At 41.7% G+C, this 9,951-nt stretch overlaps 2 protein-coding genes across 2 annotated transcripts in view; one reads left to right on the forward strand and one right to left on the reverse strand.

Moving 5' to 3' along the window:
* Positions 1–1,390, reverse strand: part of ANXA5 (annexin A5) — a 49,569-nt gene extending 48,179 nt beyond the window's left edge. The window contains exon 1 of the mRNA XM_082482351.1: positions 1,015–1,390. The gene's annotated coding sequence lies outside the window, so the exon portion shown is untranslated. The remainder of the gene's footprint in view (positions 1–1,014) is intronic.
* Positions 1,391–1,635: 245 nt separating this feature from the next.
* Positions 1,636–8,155, forward strand: EXOSC9 (exosome component 9). The gene is made up of 12 exons (XM_082482648.1): positions 1,636–1,739; positions 1,918–2,012; positions 2,667–2,786; positions 2,909–3,011; positions 3,448–3,585; positions 4,036–4,118; positions 4,439–4,571; positions 5,037–5,125; positions 5,325–5,471; positions 5,844–6,034; positions 6,420–6,498; positions 7,030–8,155. The coding sequence occupies exons 1-12, from the start codon at positions 1,674–1,676 to the stop codon at positions 7,109–7,111; spliced, it is 1,326 nt and encodes a 441-aa protein (XP_082338774.1). The 5' UTR covers positions 1,636–1,673; the 3' UTR covers positions 7,112–8,155.
* The last annotated feature ends 1,796 nt before the right edge of the window (positions 8,156–9,951 follow it).

Below are 9,951 nucleotides of genomic sequence, written 5' to 3' on the forward strand. Positions count from 1 at the left end.
AAGTCTGCCTTTTCTGTTACTCAGCTTACATATTTGCCAAAATATTTCCACGTGTGTTTCCCAAGCTTTACTTTACACATTATCTCTGTCTGCTAATAATAAATGAAATAACTCAAATTATAATCGTTTCCTCTGATTTAGGAACATTGTTTTAACAGTTTACCCAACTGCACATAACTCAGAAATTAGCTCTGCGATTAAAATTAGTGCTTAGAAAATAATTTCCTTCTTATCAAATCTTAAACGATTGCAAGTCATTAGTGCCTAACCTTTACTTTTCATGTAAAATGCTGCACCACCCAAAGCACAGCAGGACTTAGGGCTATTAATATGGAGCAAACTTGGTCCCAATGGAAGCATTTTTTCTCAGCGACTACAAACCAGCCAGAATTTAACCCCAAGCCTTCACTAACGGATATTATCACTGAATTTAAACAATAGAAAAAGCAAAAGCAGGCAAAATTTCTACCTAAAGACTGCCAGTTAAACTCCAAGGAAAATACCCAATCAACCATGTAGCTGTGATGAGACAAAACCTTATACCAAATATTATCATATTTGTGGCTAGAGAAAAAGTTGCAAGTGTTACATCATTTTGCTTCTACCTTCACGCGTAGTGCCATTTGGGAAAAATATTTGCTTATTTCTGTCCCTACAGCAAGACGGCCTTTTTGTAACCTCATGAATAGTCTTTTACACTGAATGTTTGTGATGATATTAACTTATCCTAATCTGAAAATATAAAACCAGCATGGAAAAATCCAGACAGCACTAGTCCTCACTTGCAGAAACTTGAAGTTTCTGAAATGAGACTCACTTTAGTTTGCACTAGAACTTCAGTGTGTTAACAAGGTTTAAATAGACAGTATAACTGAGATAGTTCAACCATTTTGTGTGCGCAGAGTCAGTGTGTCTGGGGTTTAACCTTGGTGGGATGATACAGTAATCAATTTTCTCATTTCAACTCAAACTAAGCGCAACAGCCACTTGTAAAGGCCTTAAGTTTTTACTTACGGGCAACGCTTGAGAACAACAGGAAAGGATGTTCTTCTGACAGATTTGAAAACAACAGGGAAGGATGTTCCTCTGACAGATTTGAAGCTTTTGTTGCATTTTTGCCAACAGCACTAACTGCTCTGCTCACGCTACCAGCTCGGCTGCTTTCCAGGGGCTGTAGGAGCACGCACACCTTCAAGACTGGGCACTTCAACAGCGTTAACCACTCGAAATGCCTGAAACACGCTTTTTTAATTCCGGACGGTCTCCCCGACGACCGGCACTTTGGCGCAAACCCAGAGGGCCTCTGAAGATGCGCGCGGAGAACCGCCATAGGGCCGACTACTGCAACAACTACGTCCCAGGCCCCACTCTGCGATGGAGCAGGCCCCTGTGCCCATCTTTTACCAGGCTGTAACGGACGCTGACCGACGATGGCAGCGAACTCTCCGTCAGAAGCAGCCGCGCCTCACAGGCGCAGCCCTCCCTGAGGTGAGCCACCGCTGGGCGGGGCCAGCCCTGAGGGCAACAGCCGCTGGGCGGGGCCGACCCTGAGGGGAGCTCTGCGCCTGCGCACTGGCACCCACATCCCGGGCGCCGTCGCGTGGTGTTGACGCCATCGCGGCGCCGCGGCCGCCCGGCTCCAGCGCGCGCCGCGCCTCGCCTCGGGGTCCGCCATGAAGGCGACGCCGCTCTCCAACTGCGAGCGGCGCTTCCTCCTGCGCGCTATCGAGGAGAGGAAGGTGCGGAGCCGGCCTTCCCTTCCCCTTCCCCTTCCCTTTCTCTTTCCTCTCCTCCGTCCCCTTCCCCGCCCCGGGGGGCTAGCGCGGCTCGCCCCTGCAGCCGCCCGGTGGTAGGCCGGAGCCGCTCCCCGGCCGGGAATGGCGCATTAACCCGGTGTGTTTGTCTCTGGGCCCGCAGCGCCTGGACGGGCGGCAGTGCTATGACTACCGGAACGTGCGCGTCTCCTTCGGCGCCGACTACGGCTGCTGCATCGTGGAGCTGGGGAAGACCAGGTGGGAGCGGGGGCGCGGCCCGGGGAAAGCCTGTCAGGCGCCGCTAGGGCTGTCACTTTAAAACGTTTCGTTTCCAAAGCTGCGGAAGCGGAGGGAGTGCGTGTCGTTCAGTGCTAGGCGTCCGAACGCCCGCTGAGACCGCATTAAACAGATTTTAAGGACCGAAGCCTAAAAGTCGTAGCGATTCAAGGATAGGCCCGTAGAGGAGAAGTGGGAAGGGAAGGGAAGGAAGCGGGAAGGGATGGGGTTTCCGTCTTGGTTGTTGATTACAAATAACTTCTAAACCACAAATTTTCATCCCTATATAAGCTGATCTCTCATTACATTTTGCATTCTTTCACAAACCAAACGGACCGGATGTGGAAAAGTGGAATATATGCACTTACATAAACACGTAGTTATAGATTCTCATGTATTTGGGTCTATTTTTAATTCTAAAAGATACGAGAATATTCCAGTTTCTACATTTGGTTCTCTCAATTGTTGACCAGACTTTACATATGAATGATAGACATTGAATGAGAGACTGTCAAGAGTAAAAATACAAACTAAAAGCCTAACTGCATGACTTCTCAAAGTATGTATTTTGGTTTTAGTGGTAGGAGTTTTTTCCTTGCTAAATTCTATGACTTAGGGGTTTATTTACCTTTGCAGGGTTCTTGCACAAGTCTCTTGTGAACTTGTTCCCCCCAAGCCAAATCGGCCTACAGAAGGTATACTTTTCTTTAATCTTGAGCTCTCACCGATGGCTGCACCTGGTTTTGAGCCTGGCAGGTATGTAGCTTTCTTAAAAAGACTTAAGCAGGAATGATGTAAGAGCCACTGTTTTGATATGTGTAAGTATATAGGTATATAGTGTGAATCATATTCAGTTGGGATTAATTTTGTTTTAACAGGCAATCAGATTTACTAGTGAAACTGAACAGGCTAATAGAACGATGCCTGAGAAATTCCAAATGTATAGATACTGAATCTCTCTGCGTTGTTGCTGGTGAAAAGGTATGAAAACCTACTGATTTCAAGTGGTTTTAAACTAAAAGATATAGGCATTCTGGTTTTAGGCAGTCTTTGTGTTGTTTTGGAAACTAGAAATTCTGATTTTAGGTTAATGTAAAGATCCACACATGTGACTTTACAGGTATTTTTAACTTGCATATCTACATAGGCTGTCTGAAGTAGTTGGGACCCCTCACAATCAAATATTTCTTTGCAGAATAAAGTTCAAATTGAACTTGTATTATGTATTTTGTCCTAATTAAATCTAGCACACTGGGTGTCTTGGAATATACTGAGATCTTTCATCTTCCTAAGCAAAGACCTGAAGAATATATGCTGGTTCTTTTTATGGTTCAAAATATAAAGTTATTTGGAAAACCAATAACTTCTGTAGAATCACGTCACAAATTACCAAGCAGTTTTGTATGCTTTTTCTCAGGTTTGGCAAATTCGTCTGGACCTGCATCTATTAAATCACGATGGTAACATTATTGATGCTGCCAGCATAGCAGGAATTGTAGCTCTGTGTCATTTTCGCAGACCAGATGTGTCTGTGCAAGGAGAGGAAGTAACTGTGGTAAGTTGTACCAGACAAACGTTGTGGCATCGCAGGTAGCTGTTTCTGTCTAAAAGGGAGAATTAGATGTTTGTGTAAGCAGATAAACTCCAAGATACTTAAATTTTAGGATAGATGTGTTGCTATTCAAAATGTGAAAGAATAGTAAGGAAGCCTGCTGAATACAGAATTTTATCCACCTCAGTTTATGGGAATAATAATTGTAAAAGATAAGTATTTTATAATATTTTGACCAAGTCAAGCATAAGGCTGATGAATGTGATGTATTTACCTATGTAGTAAACAGTAAGAACTCTACAAGAAGAGTAAAAAGATTTTTTTTTAATATTTAGATGACTAAACATTTGTTAGCCTTTTTTTTCTGTGTTTTTTATTTCTTTAAATATCTTTGTACAGTACGTAACTTTGTGTTTCATAAATAATTGTCTTCTGGGCCAATTCTTTTCACAGTACACGCCTGAGGAACGTGATCCTGTCCCCTTGAGTATCCACCACATGCCTATTTGTGTCAGTTTTGCCTTCTTCCAGCAAGGGTAAGATTTGTCAGACTTTTGGCAGAAACAGCTTATTGTCGATTCTGCAGAATTGATTTTAAACATAGAAGAGTCCTAAAAGTATTAATAGTGAGAAGCCGATTTCTTAAAACACTTTATCTGAAGTGAGATGTCATGGGGGAGATACTTGCGTGTTCTGCAGTGTAACTAACCAGCAGCTTTCCACAGATGGTGTAGAAAACTTTTGGGAGGAGAGTATACTCATAATTACTAATGCATAAACCGATTCCTTTGTTTAGTTATCTTAAGGGTAGTAACTCAGCTCAAATTTTTACTGTTGCCTTTAAACTTGATTCTAGGACCTATTTATTGGTGGATCCAACTGAACGTGAGGAACGTGTAATGGATGGTGTCCTTGTAATAGCCATGAATAAACATCGTGAAATTTGTACCATGCAGTCCAGCGGAGGGATTATGCTGGTAAAGGATCAGGTAAATCTTTGCCTTGACCAGTCTTTCTCTTGTATATAAACTAGTGCCTGTGCTGCAATCTTGATAGTGAAATATCCTTGACATTTGGAAGCTAAGAAATCAATGAACCTGTCTGATATAATTGGAAAAGATGATGTATTTTTAGTCCTAGTGGAAGAGCATAGTACTCTGCATCATGCTGAAGAAGAAACGTAGAAAAGGAACATTGTTTGGTCAGATAGGCTTTTTTTTTTTTTTTTTTTTCCACATGATTTGGCTGAGGGAGCCTGTAAATTAATTCAGACAGCACTCATGAATAACTAGAGGCTGTTGTATGAGGCTGTTGCATCAACTTGTAGTGTATCCAGTCCCTCATACTAAGAGGCCATATTTTATTTTAAATGTTGGTGATTCCTGTGGCATTTTACAATTAAAAACTATCTTGCTTTCATGATTGTAAACTGTTGTTGTATGTTTAACAAACAGGTTCTGAGATGCAGTAAAATAACAGCTGTTAAGGTTGCAGAAATAACAGAACTAATTCAAAAAGCCTTGGAGAACGACGAGAAAGTTCGGTGAGTGTTTTGGGAAGGAAGGGAAATGGGTATTTTTAAGAAACATACTAAAAAGTAATGTCAGCCTCTGGTTTGAACAGCAAATTGTTTTCACTTGTGTTTGTTTTAAATATCAAGTATTTATATATTTGAACTTGAAAAGCGAAAGCATTTTTAAGTGTGAAACGTCCTGAAATAACGTCTGTCACTGAATGACTAGGAAAGAAGGTGGGAAGTTTGGCTTTGCAGAATCTATACCGAATCAAAAGATCACCGCCTTCAAAATGGAAAGCGCTGCTGTTGATACTAACAATGTGGAAGAACAAGCAGAAGAAATCATCACAAAGGCTGACCCTCCTTCAGAAGTGTATCTTTTCTGTTGTATGATTCAGGGGAAAACCAGGCTTCCCACCCCCTGCATTAGCACTGCTAGAAGCTGAACACACATCCAGGGTTCCTCACAGCTTAGGCAGCCTTACGGCCTTCAGAGGGAACATCAACATCATACTTAGTTTTGGTTCTAACTGCGTTTGGGTAACTTAATTCCTAGTATAAAGTGCTGAACTGAGGTCTGAAGTGACTGATTGTTAGAGTAGTTGGAGAAGTTAGTGCTCTCTTGCATCTCCCCTTTCAGGATGTTCTCCCCAAGGAGAAAAGATACAGCTTAAAACCAACTGGTTTGCTCTCAGAATACAAAGAGTTTACCAGCAAACACCAAGATTTTTCTTAACTACTTCAGTTTTGCCAATCCAATATTGCACACTCCGGGGACAGCCCAAATTGGGGAAGGAATAGAGAACTCCTGGGGAGAGCTTGAAGAATCTGACAGGGAAGAGGCAGCGGAAGAGGAAGGTGGAAGTGAAGCTGCTGCTTTTGAATGTCAGAAAATGGAAACTGAGGATACAAGTACAATGAGGGAAACTAAGAATGGTAAGTATTTATCTTGGTATCAGAGATGCTCGTTGCATCACATTATTAACAGTCTAGAATTCAGATGTGAAAGCAGTCCTTAGCAAGAAAGGAGAAGCACTGTAGCTACTTTCCACTTGGGAGTTACACCCATTTGCTGCTTTTGCTGTAGCTGGTCACTTCTGTTTTCTTCAAAAGAAAACTTGATTTCTGTAGTGTATGGAGGGCTCCAAGTTAAACACTAACTGCTCTGAATGTTTCTTTAAAAATGCTGTGGTTACTAGTGACAGAAGTTTATACAAAGCTGATCACCAGTTTGTGGTTTGTTTTTTTTTTTTTTTTTGTTTTGTTTTGTTTTTGGTTTTTGTTTGTTTGTTTGTTTAGTTGTTTGTTTGTTTTTTTCCAGATGAACCTATTGTACTGTCTGACAGCGAAGAGGAAGAAGTGGTCATTCTGGAACCACAGGAACCACCGAAGAAAACAAGGTAACCACCATGTGAAATTAGGAGGGGAAAGGAATTTGTAAGGAGTATTTTCAGGAAATGCAGGATTTTGACAAGGCCAAGAAAGGTCTCAGTTGATCAAGGGGACTCCACAGATAGCTGAGAGCGAGGAAGTCCAAATCTAGGCCAGTTTGCTCCTGTCCTAGGAGGCCGGTCCTCCTGGCTGACCTGCAGCTGTCTGAAATGGATAGATATTTGATTAATCTTAATTGCTCCAAAGGGAGTGAGAGCATAAAAGTGTATTTGAATCAGCTACTCCTTAGAGATGCTGCGGCTATTCTACACGCTCCCCCACAGCTAATCTTACATTTTTGTCTCCAAGAAGTGATATTTATCACTGTACCCCTGCACTAGCCATGGAAAACATCGTTGTTGTGCAGAGTATGCTTTCTAGAAACTAAGTTTGAACTTTGTACTGGTGGATGGTTGCCCTGTTACAAATGATCAGCCTATGTTCTTCTGAATTAAAACTATTCAGTACATTTCTTTGATACGCATATTGTTTGCTCACAGAACGCAGACTAACTTGAACCAAGAAAATACAAGTAAGAAAGCATTTAACAAAAGGAGAAAAAAGAAGAGAGCTGCTCACTAAAGCCATCAGAGGTGCTGTATAATACATAATTTGGTCTATTGTCACTGAACTTATTTTTGTAGATAATTTTATTTCCTCCTACCCCATATCTGGTCCCGCTTTTCTGTATATTTTATAAAACTATTGTACACAGCTTTAAATAAAAAAAATTTGCATGTAAGTGAAATTCCACGGTAAGCATCCAGCTGCAGCAGAAAACTCAGTAGTTCAACTTGAACTGACACAAGTTCTACAACTTGAATTGCAGTGGTAAGATGCAGAGTTTTCCTAACAAAACAGCCTCTGCTGTTACTGAAGTGAGCTGTGTATAGTCAAGGGTTCAGGTGGGAAAAGGAATTATGGCTCGAGTTTAGTGCCAGGAAAAGCTGCTTCTGTTTAAGGGTAGCTATTGCCACACCTTGGAAGTGTTCATACCTTGGAATGTTCTTCACAAGGGGAAATAGCATGCTGTGACTTGAAGCCTTCTTGCCCGCCTTATTCGTATCTTACCTTTCACTGAAACCACTTTGTATAAAAATCAACAGAAATGCGTATACTTAACAAAATAGCACAGAACTGCAAAAGTTTCATAGAGAAGCTACTCATACTTCAGCAATGGAGATTTGTAAAAAGTTTAATTAAATATTACATGCAACAGACAGGAATGCTGCTTGAACTATATTCAAAGAACTGGTGCTGTAGATTTAGAATCAGGCAAAGCAAAGAGATGAGGAGGTTTCCAAAACATCTGACCTAGCTGCTTTGTTTGAAAACCAAGTCAAATTGGAAACATGCACATATTTACAACAGCAAGGTAGGACTATTTTACACGTGACCTTAGTATTTAATGAAATACGAACAGGAGAGAAGTTCCTGTGCAGATATTACATTCCCCAAATCAGGTTTGGAATTTAATGTAAAAAAAAAAAAACAAACCACATAGTAAATTGCTCCCAGCCAAGCAAAGCTTTAATCAAGTTGTACCCTTTCAGAAAGGGACAAACACAAAGCCCCATTCCTCCAGCAGCTAAACCAGTGCATTTTCTTAGCATCAGTTCTTCCGGCCCAAAGTCACTGTCAGGATTACAAGAATGGGTGAAGATTCAGTTTCTTCTTACTTCTGCAGTACCACGATACCTTAAACTTCTTCAGGAAAAAGAACGGTATTCTTTGCACCTCTATTTCTCTCTTCACACATGCCATCTCGTACCCTACGTTCCTTAGAGGCTTTATTTTGAAAGGACTAGAAGCTAAACTGGATAGATAAAACAGTATTACGGTACAACCTGGGATATTTTGTTCAAAGCTTAGCAGCAAGAGCTGGAATCGTCCCATGTTAACTTGGGGAAAATGAGAAGATGGAAGAACGTGGTACTTCTTGCAACAGCAAGAGCTGTCGCTGAGGAAGGCAGAACGTAGTCATACTGGGCAGAGCTGCCAGCCTGTGATGGAAGCATTTTTTTAGGCTGTAGAGGAAGTCTTATCGATAAGTTGAAAGTAAAGCTCAGGGAGCAAGGGAGAGTTTTTCCATGTGCTATGGGAACAGTAACAGAACTTCAGCTGAAAACAGAGCAAGGAGCCATTTCATTAAACAGCAATTTAATACTATAAACCACTGCAGTGCTTTCACTTGAATACTGTTACTTGCTCTTTTCTGGGGAAAATAATTCGTGAGCTTCCTTTAAGTTACTCCTCTTCCAATGTTCATATTTCGTAGTGGTCCTGGAAATTTTCCAGCATACACCACAAAAAAAAAAAAAAAGGGGAAGGCAGAACCCAGTTTCTCAAGAAGAGTGCTGTGCTCTATTGTCTTCAAAGAATAATTGCAAGTCGGCACTCTGAGATGCCCTTCCAAGGTCACAAACTGATGTCACAACTGTGGCAAACGTGTGCCTGTATTATACACAATCTCCCGTTCCTGCAAGGTTAGAGCAGTCCCCATACTATGCACCAAACATGATACACCACAAGGTTTTTTTCCCCCAACTAGTTTTAGCTTTTCAGTGTCACCCTACTGAAATTAAGCTTAGCAAAGGCTGTTGGAGAACACGGTAGACCAATGAAATATGGTTCTTCATTAAACATTAGAACATGTATAAAAGTCAAAGTGCATCCTAAAAAGCTCAGATTGGCCCAAAAAGGCAGCCTCTGCTGCATACTTTAGCCTCGACTCGGGGGATTTTGTAACTGAGTTGGTTCACGGAAGGCTCAGACTGCAGAGCAGGGGCAGAACAGCAAGTTTTTAGTCGATCAGTCGAGGCGTGAGTTGTCTCACTCTAATGCGTGCTTGTCAGCTTGACAGAGGGCTGATAATTGTTTTGAAATTTATTTTAAATAGCCCACACCGTAACAGCTGTTTGACATCTGTGAAGACTTTATACTGCTATCTTCTGGCTGTCCGGATAACCAGTTGGACAGTGTTGCATCAGCTTCAAGTTGAGGTGGCGCAGGTTTCACAGCCAAAAAGCTGTAGAACTGAATGCCAGTTGGACATGGTAGTACTACCCCTCAGTGGTTTTAAGGTATTGGCAAGACCACCAACATCAGAAGTAAAAATTGTTTATTAGCCAACCTGGAAATGGCTTAATTAAACCCACTTCCATGCACTCACTGCTTTACATATGAAGAACAGCAGGTACAGGGCAGCATCACTCCATTTACACAGGTTGAGAGTAGTTGGCATTAGATCAAGTGGATGGTTATGTTCTAGTTTGTTCAAGTAACAGTTCTAGAAGTAATGAAAAATAAGACCAGTTGGTCTACATTTTTGCTGCATGCCGCAGAGGAACCCTTTCCAAGCAAGAGGGACATACAGAATTCTGCACATTGTCCATCCACGCCAGAAGACGCTCCCTCCTCTC

This window comes from Vanellus vanellus, assembly GCF_965231255.1.
Source record: "Vanellus vanellus genome assembly, chromosome: 4".
NCBI classification, from domain to species: domain Eukaryota; kingdom Metazoa; phylum Chordata; class Aves; order Charadriiformes; family Charadriidae; genus Vanellus; species Vanellus vanellus.

What these genes read in the sequence shown, in the direction of transcription:
- EXOSC9 (XM_082482648.1), top strand. Translation starts at nt 1,674, where the DNA reads ATGAAGGCGACGCCGCTCTCCAACTGCGAGCGGCGCTTCCTCCTGCGC. An exon ending in GTGGAGCTGGGGAAGACCAG is followed by an intron (nt 2,013 to 2,666) that starts GTGGGAGCGGGG and finishes TTACCTTTGCAG; the next exon opens with GGTTCTTGCACAAGTCTCTT. An exon ending in AATGAGGGAAACTAAGAATG is followed by an intron (nt 6,035 to 6,419) that starts GTAAGTATTTAT and finishes GTTTTTTTCCAG; the next exon opens with ATGAACCTATTGTACTGTCT.